The 12,284-nt window shown below is 44.8% G+C and overlaps 1 protein-coding gene across 3 annotated transcripts in view; it reads left to right on the top strand.

Annotated features, from left to right (window-relative positions):
• Positions 1 to 4,481: 4,481 nt before the first annotated feature.
• Positions 4,482 to 12,284, top strand: part of ZNF16 (zinc finger protein 16) — a 44,542-nt gene continuing 36,739 nt past the window's right edge. For 2 of the 3 annotated variants that reach the window (XM_031040689.2, XM_081816739.1), the window contains exon 1: positions 11,249 to 12,100. In XM_031040689.2, the coding sequence (XP_030896549.2) occupies positions 11,981 to 12,100 (120 nt within the window). In that variant the 5' untranslated portion in view covers positions 11,249 to 11,980. Of the gene's footprint in view, positions 4,613 to 5,327; positions 5,408 to 8,890; positions 8,983 to 11,248; positions 12,101 to 12,284 lie in introns of those variants that run through there. The other variant, XM_081816740.1, reaches the window with a different exon arrangement.

The following is a 12,284-nucleotide window of genomic DNA, read 5'->3' as shown; positions in this document are numbered from 1 at the left end:
CTGTTGAAGTGGGAGATCACAGACAAGCAAGGGAGAAAGACTAGAACGATCCATGCAGCAATGGATTAGAGTTGGAAATACCAGGTTTAGCTTAATATAAATACAGATATGTATAGAAATATTCATATGTGTGTATATAAATTAGTATACACATATGTAATTCCTTGCTGTGCCAGCTGAGATGACCTAGAAGCAATGACAATTCACTGGCAATGAGCATACTTGGCATCCAGATCTTGATTTCTAATACCATTCTCCAATAAAAGAAACCAGAGTTCCATGGAAAGATGACTGATGTTATGCTGGAACAAGGAACATACAGGAGCAGCCTGGAGAAGATACAAAATTACAATCTTGTCTCAGCCAGCCCCTGATTTTTATTTCAAGGTCACCTTGATTAGAACTTTGAGTCTTCCTAGGAGTTATTAAAAACAAACTAAACACCTAGTTAGCTCTAAGATCCATTCTGAATTAGTTTTTGTGGAAAGTAACGTCTATGTCTAAAAATTTTCTTTGATGTGGATGTCCAATTGTTCCAGTACAATATATTGAAAAAGATTATCTTTTCTCCATTAACAGCCTTTTCTCCTTTATCAAAGATCAATTGACCATATTTGTAGGAGTCTATTTCTGGGCTCTCTATTCTGTTCCATTAGTCTATTTGTCTCTTCTTTCACCAATACCACACTGTCTTGATTACTGTAGCTTTATAGAGTGTTTTAAAGTTGGGTAGAATCAGTGCTTAGATTTTGCTGTTCTTCAGTATTGTGTTGGCTATTCTGGGTCTTTTGACTTCCCTTACAAACTTTAAAATTTGTTTGTTGATATCCACAAATTTTTATAATTTGGATCTTAACCTCCAAAATATTTTTAAAATTTTGAGACTTTTTTTGACCATGTGTTTTTTACATGTGTATTGTTTAGTCTCCAAATATTTTGGGATTATCTAGCTATCTTTCTGTTATTGATGTCTAGCTTAATTTCATTGTGGTTTGAGACCATGTTTTGTATGATTTCTATCATTTTAAATTTGCTAAGATGTGTTCTATGGCTCAGAATGTGGTTTTTCTTGGTGACTGTTCCATGTGACCTTGAGAAGAGTGTGGATTAATATGTACCATGTTTGTAACTGTTTTTTTATTCATTGCATTTGTTTCTCTTAAAAAATATATATTTCCCAGGGTGCCTGGCTGGTTCAGTCGGGAGAGCATGTTGACTCTTGATCTCAGGATGGTGAGTTCAAGCCCACATTGGGCGTGAAGCCTACTTAAAAAAAATAATAATAAATAAATAAAATCTTTCCCTCTGTTTCTGCCTTCTCTGGTTTAACTGAGCATTTTATTTAATTCCAATTTTTCTCGTATTTAGCATATTATTTATACTTCTTTGAAAAATATTTTCATGGTTGCAATATATATTTACAATTAATCTGAGTCCGCTTTCAAGTAACACTATAGTGCTTCGTAGGTAGCGTAAGTACTTATAACCAAGTATTCCCAGTTCCTCCCTCCCATCCCTTATGACACTGCTGTCATTCATTTTACTCATCCATGTGCTATAATTATCCAATACACTATTGCTATTATTACTTTGTAAAACAATAATCTTTTAATTAGGAGTAAGAAAAATAAAATATTTTGTTTCACCTTCATTTATTCCTTCTCTGCCCCTTTTCCTTTATGAGTTTCCGACTGATAATAGTTCCCACTCTCTCGAGAACTTCTAACATTTCTCACCAGGCCGGTCTACTTGGAGCACCAAAGTCGGGACCAGGACCCAGGAACTTGCCAGTAGCGCAGAATCTTCTGACCGCTAGAGCGGCCGCCGGAAACGGGCATCCGATTGGTGGCGAGCTGGAGGGCGCGGCGGAAGTTCAGGGCGGGCACTTCCTGTCAGGCCGCTCGGGCCCGGCGGTCTGGCGTCTGCGAGCCGCACCTCCGCCCGAGCCCGCGGCGAGTGAGTCGGCAGTAGCGCGGTGGGCGCGGAGGCGTCGGAACGGCCCCGGGGGGCGCGGCCGGGGGCTCCGAGCGCGCGCGGAGGCGGCGTGGAGTGGGGAGCGCCGGCGCGTGGGGTGAGAGGCGGGCGGGGGACCGGCGGAGGCCCCCCGCGCGAAGGTTGCGGGGTGGGGGTCCCGGCTCCGCAGGCCGCCGAGGCGGGGCGGCCGCGCGGATGGGGAAGGCCTCAGCGAGGGGGCGACGTTGGGGCTTGGTCAGGGGATGAATCAGATCGTGCTTTCCTCAGAAAGAGAGAAGTGCCCTGCACGCAGCGGGCGCAGAGGAGGGGAAAGGATGGAGTTGTGAACGCTGTCTGGGAAGGGGCCTCGGTTGCTGGGGCTGAAAGCGGACGGGCGGGAGATCATTTTCCGAAGCATTCGTTCATTCATTCGGTGGGTGCTCAGGAAGCATCGCCTCAATGGTAGTAATTAAGGCTTACTTACGGCCTCCTGTTTGTGGTTTGCCAACACCATACAAAGTACCTTATACGTTTTCTTCATTAAATTCTCAGAACAGTCACTTAGGATGAGTCTCATTTTAAGTCCGTGTAGAGACTCAAGTCACTTCCCTGAGGCGTTTGCACCAGCAGGTGGTGTGTTCAAGATTGGGATTCAGCCCACGCTTCCAGCAGCAGTGGTACGTGCCTCCCGGTCAGTCTGGAAGCAAAAGCAGAATGCAGGTCCACTTGTGATACACGTTTCGTTTGCCTGGGGCGGGGGCTGTGGAGGCGGGAGATGCCTTTGTATCAGAGGCTGTTTGGGAAGGTTTTCCTGGGAGGGATAGCCCTCACGTCAGCTGTCAGCCTAAAGTAAAACCGGATGGGTGGTTCTAAATGTCATACATATACTGCTAGTTCCCAATACACCCAGCCAGCTTCAGCCTTTCTCTTGAATTTTGGACCTATATATCCAAAAGCTCTGATTCTCCACTTGTAAATCTAATGGGCATCCTAAATACAGCATGTACAAAAACAGCTTTTAATTTTTACCCTTCAGATGTAAGTCTTATCCTTTAGAGTGAATGGAAGTTTCCTCATCTCAGTAGCTTGGCGCAAAAATCTTGGTGTCTCATCCCAGACCTAATTCCTTGGCAAATCCTGTTGACTATACCTTTGAAATGCATCTAGAATCTGATCACTTATCACCTGCTCCCACCACTCTGGTCCAAGATACTGTCATCTCTGGTGGATTATTGCTAGAGCCTTCCAACTGGTTTTCCTGTTAAATCCTTACACTCCCCACTCCCACCCCTCGTCTGTTCTCAAAGCAGCAGCTGGAGAAGCCACATGGCAGGTCATATCACTGCCCAGATCTTCCAGATGCTTCCCAACTCAGAGTAAAAGCCCAAGTTCTATAGCCTATGAGGCACCCCACCCTCCTCTCTCTTGCCCTCCCCTACTCCACTCTCTGGCCTCCTTGCCCTTAACTTGAACACATCAGGTGGGCCATCACTTCAGAACCTTTGCACTTTTGCATTACCCTTCCTGGGATGTATCTCCCCTAATATCCACATAGTGTCTGCCCTCACTCCATCTAGACCTCTGCTTTGGTGTTGCTTTATCAAAGGTGTCTTCTCTGACCACCCTGTGTAAAATATCTCCTACCACCAGCTGCTGCCCTCATGCTGTTCATTTTTTCTGTCCCTTAGCATCACCTGACACAGGGGTTTTGTCTGTCAACCTCCCTACTTGTTTGTGCACCATCCTAGAGTAGGAGCCTGGATTGCTTGTCCTCAGCTGTGTGCCCACTCTCCAGGACCTCCAAGGTGGACCTGAGATGCAGCCTATTGTCTACTCCGGTGCACTGCTGGGGCCATCACGTGGTGGCCTTAGGATGCGGTTTGTACCAGGGGCTGCTGGGGAAGCCTCATGGTGGACAAGGGGATATAGTCTCAGAGACCACTGGGTGTTTAGTCCATCTGCCCTTCCCGGAGCTTCCTGGCAGCCCCAAACTTGGTCTCTGTTGCCATAGGCCTCTTGAGATCCAGGCACAGAAGTCTCAGGGTTGCTGTGAAAAGCAGGCTGGTCACACTCCATCACAGTCTTCCCTCTCCCTGCAGTTTCGCCCGCCTCCTTGGGGCAAGCTAAGAGATCCAATGATGGCTGTCAAGCAGCTCCTTCCTGCTGGGCCCCAGGTGAGTGGTCCTCATGGAGATATCTCTGTAGACTTAGCCTTTTCTTGGCTAGAGTCTCTCCACGGTTCTGTCTATGAGGGGCTGGTCCCAGCGGGTAGATGGGTCCCCGTCTTCACCAATGTCCTCTGTCCCTGAGTTCAAGTCCCTGAAATATGCTGCACAATGTCTTCCCAATCCCTGCACAAGGCATAGTAGAGGGCAGGGGTTGGGCAGACAGAGACAAGTCAAAATGGTGCTGGTCTCAAAGAGCCCACTCTTGTGAGGACAGCAGGCTGGTACATGCATTCAAAGGGGTTTTGCCCATCATGAGCCACCCTGGGCCTGACCCTGGGGTTGCAACAAGATATTGTCATTCCAGGTCTTAGTTTCCTTTGAGGACGTGGCTGTGTTCCTCTCCCGGGAGGAGTGGGGCTGTCTGGGCCCTGCTCAGAGGGGCCTCTACAGTAATGTGATGCTGGAGACCTACAGAAACCTGATCTCACTGGGTAAGACTCTTTCTGAAGTTCAGCTCTGGTTTCCTTGCTCGTGAACAGGACTAGAGTTAGGCTCAAGGCTCAGAGGCATCTCACCCTCGGGGGCCAAACACAAGGCATTTCTGACTTTGGTCCCAGGAAAGCCTGGTGAGCACAGAGGAGAGGACAGGCAGCGCCACAGACTCCCCCAATTTCCTTGTAGGAAATATGGAAGAAGAATATCATTCATTGAACCCTAAGTATATTCACATCCCAAGTTAATCGTAATGCATCTTCAAGGTTGGTGTTGGGTTAAATGGTTTATAGTTGAATCTGAGGCTGATAGATATCATCACTTTCTTAAGTTCACACAGGCAGTCAGGAGCAGATCTAGGATTTGAATCCATTTGGTTTCAAGCCCTGCCTTACACCAGAATATGCTGCTTCCCTTTAGTCCTTGTGGACATCAACACCAAGACTCTGTTATGAGTCTTCTAGCGTGATGTGTTCAGGCACCAACTCTGTCCCTTATCCTTGGCCCCCAAAAGAGCTGGGTTTAACTTTTCTTCAGCTAGGGAAGAGGCCTGCATCTGTCTCCTTGGTTTACAGACAGGTGGCAGGGGAGGTCATGAACGGGACACAGGTGCTGCCCATGGGGCCATTCTGCCCTGGATTTGGATGAGTTGTCAGCCTTGCTTCCTTTCTCTGGAGCAGGACTTCAAGGTTCCAAACCTGATGTCATCTCCAGGCTGGAGAAGGGGGAAGAGCCATGGGCCCCATACTCACCGAAAATTGAGGAGGGCTGGATCCGGAGTCACAGGAGTGAAAGTGAGTCTCCAGGAATGCTGTTGTGCTCTCCTGCCCATGCTGGCAGGTGCTGCCACTTTGCCAGGCCCTTCTCTATGAGCTCTGGACCACATTTTTGTGACACCAGAGCTTTGCTCTCCCTCTTCTCCATTTCTACCTCTCTTTTCTTTCTGTTAACACCCGTATTCTATACGCATAAATGAGTTCATGTTTCCCTTACCCAGAAAATGCTCTCTCAATCCCAGAAAAGAGCTCAGGTATCTCTCTGGGGCAGCTGGCTCCCTGCCCTGGCTGCCTGCCAGTTGCTTCTGTGTCAGCCATCCTTCTCAGGCCTTGCTGGCCAGCCCTGCCTTGGCTGCTTAGAAAGACCATCCAGAGACATGCCCTCTGCCCAGACTCACTCCTGCTATTGCTCACTCAGAGTTCCCAGGCTGATTCAGGGCCTTGGAAAAAAACATGAGCTAGGGTTTCTTCCTGTGTAGCAAAGGATATGGGCATGTGAATAGGAAACAGGAAGTGGAGCAGAGTCCTCAGCTGCCACAGCAGCTAGCGACGCCTGGACGTTTGTGCTCAGTGCACGTCTAGCACTTTGCTGACACAGTCAACTTCTGCAGTCCTCCAGTATCCTCGCAGAGCCGGTACCCAAGAAACTCTGAGGCACAGAGAGATTTGCTTGCTGGCCTGAGATCACACAACTGCTCAGGAACAGAGCTGGGTTGGACTCTGGCATGCCGGCTCCACACCCTATGTGTTCTTCTTCCCCTCTTAGAAACAGCTTTATTAAGGAATATTAAGCGTATAATATGCCATGCATGTTTAACATGTGCAATTTGGTAACATTTCTGCATTATGTGCATATGTGTGAAACTATTCACTACAGTCAAGGTAGCAAACATATCCATTACCCCCAAAAGTTTTCTGCTGTCTCTCTGTAATTCCTCCCTCTTACCCCTTCCCATCTCTACCATGAAGCAGTTACTGATCTACCTGCTGTCAATATGAATTACATTTTCTAGAATTTTATATTAATGGAATCATAGAGCATGTACCCTTTTTTTTTTGTCTGACATCTTTTGACTGCACATAATTCTTTTGATGTTCATCTACTTTATGTATCAATAACTCGTTTTTTCATTTTGGTTAGTATTCTATTTGTATGGATTTGCCACAATTTGTTTTTCAATTCTGTTGACAGACATTTGGGTTGTTTCCAGTTTGGGGTTAATACAAATAAAGCTGCTATGAACATTTGTGTACAGATCCTTGTATGACCATGCATTCCTTTTCTCTTGGATAAGTACCTAGTAATAGCATGACCGGGTTACATGGTAGCTGTATATTTAACTTTTAGGAAACTGCCAGAATGTTTTCCAAACTGGTTGCACAATTTGACATTCCCATCAGCAATGGGTGAGAGTTCCATTTTCTCCACATCCTCATCAACACTTGGTGTGCTCAGTCTTTTTCATTTTAGCTGCTCTGATAAATGTGTAGTGGTGTCTCATTGTGGTTTTACTTTTACTTTTAATTTCTCTAATCGTTAAACATTTTGAGTATCTTGTTTTCCTTCTGTGTATTTTCAGTGGTGAAGTGTCTGTTCATATCTTTGCTTATTTTTTAACTCAGTTTGTGTTCTCTTAAGTTTTAAAGAGTTGCTTTCTGAACATAGGAATGTTCTAGATACAGGCCCTTTATCAGATAAATGCTTTGCGTAGATATTCTCTCACTGTGCCTTGTCATTTTATTCTCTTACCGGTGTCTTTTGAAGAGTAGAAGTTTTATTAAATTTTGATGAAGTCCAGTTCATCAGTTTGTTCTTTTATGGATTGTGCTTTTGGTGTCATATCTAAGAAAACTTTGCTTAATCCAAAACATTTTCTTCTTTTATATATATATATATTTTTTTTTTATAAATGTTTTATTTATTTATTCATGAAAGTCAGAGAGAGAGAGAGAGAGCCAGAGGCAGAGGGAGAAGCAGGCTCCCCGCCTAGCAGGGAGCCCGATGCGGGACTCGATCCCAGGACCCTGGGATTATGACCTGAGCCGAAGGCAGACGCTTAACCATCTGAGCCACCCAGGCGCCCAACATTTTCTTCTTATAGAAGAAAATTTTGTAACTTAGAAATTTTAGGTACTTGGGTCTGTGATCATATTGAGTTAATTTTTGTGTCTGGTATGAGTTATGGAACCACGTTAAAATTTTTACAAGTGGATGTCCAGTTGTTCCAGCACCATTTGTTGAAAAAACCATCCTTTCTCCACTTGTATTGCCTTTGTGCCTTTGTCAAAAATAGTAAAAAATAGTAAAGTAAATCCCTTTGAAGTACTGTGAGTAGGTCACTGAAGTCTGTTAAAATGACTTAGCCCAATTTTAGATCTCATCTAATCAACATTTTCAGCTGTTTCCTTGTCTGGCTAAACAGTCTGAAGATTACAGACTGTTACAGCTCTAATAGTAAGCAGTTTACAAAAAAGAGGTTCCATTGTGCTCTGTGGCGTCTCACAACAGAGCTCCCCTCTCACTGTTCTGACCTGGTTATCCTTCCAACAGTCCTTGTGTCCACATGATTCAGTGGTTTTGTTTGGGGTTTTGTTTTGTTTTGTTTTTGGTAAATTTCCTTTCATTGGATTTCAGAATTCATCTGTATCACAGTTTTTACAAATATTCAGGTATTTTTATTCATTGGGAATGTGTGGTGTGGATTATTGCACACACTTAGCTTTTCTGCCTTGTGCTGCACCTGCTATTTGGATGAGTAGGTTGCTTCTTTGTATCTATTCTCTATTCACCCTGATTTGCTTCTGTGAAGCCAAGTTGTCCAGATCAAATCATTTTTTCCAGTATCCATTAATCTGTATACCCTTTATTCATCTTAAGTCATTTATCATTCATTTTTTTTTTTTTTAAGATTTATTCATTTATTTCAGGGGGTCGGGGCAGAGGCAGAGACAGACTCCCTGCTGAGCATAGAGCTCAATGCAGGGCTTGATCTCATAACCCCAAGATCATGACCTGAGTCGAAATCAAGAGTCAGACACTTAACCGACTGAGCCACCCAAGCGCCCCTCATTTGTTTTTAAACAAATATTTGAATACCTATTATAAGTAAGCTAGAAGAAGATACCTTGTTTACAAAGTATGAGCAGTGACATGATCAGCAGTCTTCCTCATCACCCTCGTCACCTTTCTGGGAGCTCTTTTTCCCTCAGGTCATGCCTCACTCTTCCTGCTCTGTCCGCGCCTAGTTAGCCCAGATAGAAGCCTAGACCTTGGGCTTCTCTCCTTACTTACTTCCTTCCCACACCAGCCTTCCTTGCTCTGATAGCATGCTTCTCTTCCCCTCTTTCCTCTTCTCATCCTAGTGAGGTGGTTTTTTGGTTTTACATTCTGAAAATTCACTATCCTCCTAGGAGATAGTTTCATATAAATGTTCCTATTTATTCTCTAATTCTTTCTCCCACAGTAAAATACGAGTAACTAATTTTTCTTCATTCTTTCAGGTTTTGAGTCTCGGACGGGGAAGAAGGGATTGACTCCAAAACAGGAAATTTCCAAAGCAGCGGGATCCCAGAGAGCAAAATCAGAAGAACATGTAAGGAATATTTCCAAGGAACCTGATTTTGAAGAGATGAGTAAAACTGAGGGAAAGTTAAAGAATTGCTGGAGAAAATCTGCAGAGGAAAGACTTAAGAAATCCTTCTCCCAGAAGAACAATTCCAGGCCAGTGACATTAACATGTAGGAAAACCCCTATTGGAGGGGAAGGCCAGAAATCCAGTTCTGTGGAGGTAAACTGCACTGCAGACCCAAACTCTTTTGGATTTCATAGAGCATCTAGAGGGGAGAGTCTCCACCAGAATGTGCCATGTATGGATGACTTTAAAGAAAGTCAGGACCTCATTAATCTCCAGTGTTTCCATCTAGGAGAAATAGCCTGTCAGACAGATGTGTTTGTGAAAGTGCCCAGGCAGAGTTCAGTTCTTAGTGAGAATCAGAGGGTTAACAATCCAGAGAAATTCTTTGAGTGTACTGAGTGTGGAGTACCTTTCAGCCCGAGTACAGCACTTTCTCAGCATCAGAGAAGTCACTCTGGAGAGAAGCCCTGTGAGTGTGGTAGATGTGGAAAAATTTCCCGCCACTGCTCTGTCCTCAGCCAACATCAGAGAGTTCACTGTGGAGAGAAGCCCCACACTTGTGCTGAGTGTGGCAAATCTTTCAGGGCTCATTCCTATTTCATTCAGCTCTATAACACTTACACTGGAGAAAGACCTTATGAATGCAGTGAATGTGGGAAAGCTTTCAGTGCACGTTCATCTTACAGTCAACATCTTAAAATTCATATGGGGCAGAAACCTCATGAGTGTAATCAGTGTGGGAAGGCCTTTAGTCATAGCTCTAACCTGATTCATCATCAGAGAATTCATAGTGGAGAGAAACCATACAAGTGTAAGGAATGTGGGAAGGCTTTCAGTAGACACTCACACCTCTTTCAGCATGAGAGAACTCATTCTGGAGAGAAACCTTATAACTGTACTGAGTGTGGCAAAGCCTTCAGTGCACGATTATCTCTCATTCAACATCAGAGAACTCACACAGGAGAAAAACCCTATGAATGCAATGAATGTGGGAAATCCTTTAGCCTGAACCGAACCCTTACTGTTCATCAGAGAATTCACACTGGAGAGAAACCTTATAGGTGTAATGAATGTGGAAAATCTTTCAGTCAGCGCTCCCAAGTCATTCAGCACAAGAGAATTCATACTGGAGAGAAGCCTTACGTTTGCGATGAGTGTGGAAAATCATTCAGTGCTCGCCTGTCCCTCATCCAGCATCAGAGAATTCACACTGGAGAAAAACCTTATGGATGCAGTGAGTGTGGGAAAACCTTCAGCCAAAAGGGACATCTGATTCAGCATCAGCGAATTCACACTGGAGAGAAACCCTATGAGTGTAATGAGTGTGGAAAAGCCTTCAGCCAGAGTTTTAATCTTATTCATCATCAAAGGACACACAATGGTGAGAAGCCCTATGAATGTAATGAGTGTGATAAAGCCTTCAGTGTGCTCTCTTCCCTTGTTCAACATCAGAGAGTCCATAATGGTGAGAAGCCCTATGAGTGTCACAAATGCGGGAAGGCCTTTAGCCAGGGCTCACACCTCATTCAGCATCAGAGGAGCCACACTGGAGAGAAACCCTACGAGTGTAACAAGTGTGGGAAAACCTTTGGGCAGATATCCACCCTAATTAAGCATGAGAGAACACACAATGGAGAGAAACCCTATGAGTGTGGTGACTGTGGGAAAGCCTTCAGCCAGAGCGCACACCTCGTCCGCCATCGAAGGATTCACACTGGAGAGAATCCCTACGAGTGCAGTGACTGTGGGAAGGCCTTCAATGTCCGCTCCTCTCTCGTCCAGCATCGCAGAATTCATACGGGGGAGAAGCCTTATGAATGTGAAGAGTGTGGCAAGGCCTTCAGTCAGCATTCACAATTTATTCAGCATCAGAGGATTCACACTGGAGAGAAACCCTACATATGCAATGAATGTGAGAAAGCCTTCAGTGCACGTTTATCCCTTATCCAACACAGGAGAATTCACACAGGAGAGAAACCTTACAAATGCACTGAATGTGGAAAGTCCTTCAGACAAAGCTCTCACCTTATTCGACATCAGAGAGTTCACAGTGGAGAGCGACCTTATGTGTGTAATGAATGTGGGAAAACTTTTAGTCAGAGAATAACTCTTACCAGTCATGAGAAAATTCACACTGGAGAGCAAGCCTATAAGTGCATTAAACGTGGGGCCCTCTTTAGTGCACAGGCAGCTTTCATTCAGCACCATAAAGTTCACAGTGGAGAATAACTGCTTTATTCGATAAAGTCTTCACTGTTTTACAACAGGAGCAGTATACTGATGGGAAAGCCATTCATTGCTTTTACAGCTTTCATTTTGGAGATTCATCTCGAGTGATTTAACAATCTCCCAGTGCACTGTTAACTGAGGGCAGGCTGCCAAATTATGTGATAAAAAATCCAAGGTCACATGCCTTTCCTCTGATTCAGAGGGTGGCCCTGTACTTAAGTACTTGAAATGAACACAATTTAATTACACTTAAGATTGTGTTTTCATAGCCCCAGACCTTAAGGTGCAGTGAGGTATTTCATGTGGCCGTTTGCTCTTCCTTCCTCATCATCATCTATTTCAGGTTCAAGGAAAGTAACTGGAACCCTTGCACTTTAAAGCCAGAAAGAGCCAGGTTGAGATTTCCTTGTTGATTTGTTTGGGCCTCTTCAAAAGGGTTTATTGTGAGGATGTGGTCCCTTTAACTTCAAAACTGTTCTCCCTTTTCAGCACCAGATAATCCAAACAGGAGCAAAATTTGTTAAGGAATGAGGTGAGGTGTGTGTGTAGATTCAGACTTGAGATCCTGCTAAGTCAAATGACACGTGTAAAATGAGTTTTTCTACAAGGTAATTTGGAAAGTCAAACCCCTGTGAATTGGGAGGAAAATAAGCATAAAGTAGACACACTGTGGCATGGGATATGACTTACAGGATTTGTTCTCAAAACCAAGATTGGTGTATTCCACATGTTTTTCAGGGAGAGAAGGGGAGCGGTCACAGCTGTTCCCTTTCACTGGGCAGCTGGCACTGAACAGACTCTGGTGAGGAGTGGCAGGTCCTTCTGCTGCCAGAGGACAGGACTCCAGGTGAGGACTCCTGGTGAGGCAGGGCCATTGAGCAGCTTTTAGTAGGTAGATAATCGTGCAGGCTGTTTGTCAACCCGTGCACTCTTGTCTTCGTGCTTTAAAGGTGCCTTTGGTCCCCTGGAGTGATGTTGGTCAGCAGCGTCTCAGTGTCCTTTGGTTCATGATGTTTGAGATGAAATACATC

This window comes from Leptonychotes weddellii, chromosome 4 (genome assembly GCF_054177405.1).
Source record: "Leptonychotes weddellii isolate Sample4059 chromosome 4, ASM5417740v2, whole genome shotgun sequence".
Taxonomy (NCBI): Eukaryota; Metazoa; Chordata; class Mammalia; order Carnivora; family Phocidae; genus Leptonychotes; species Leptonychotes weddellii.
This window is presented reverse-complemented; position numbering and strand designations above follow the sequence as displayed.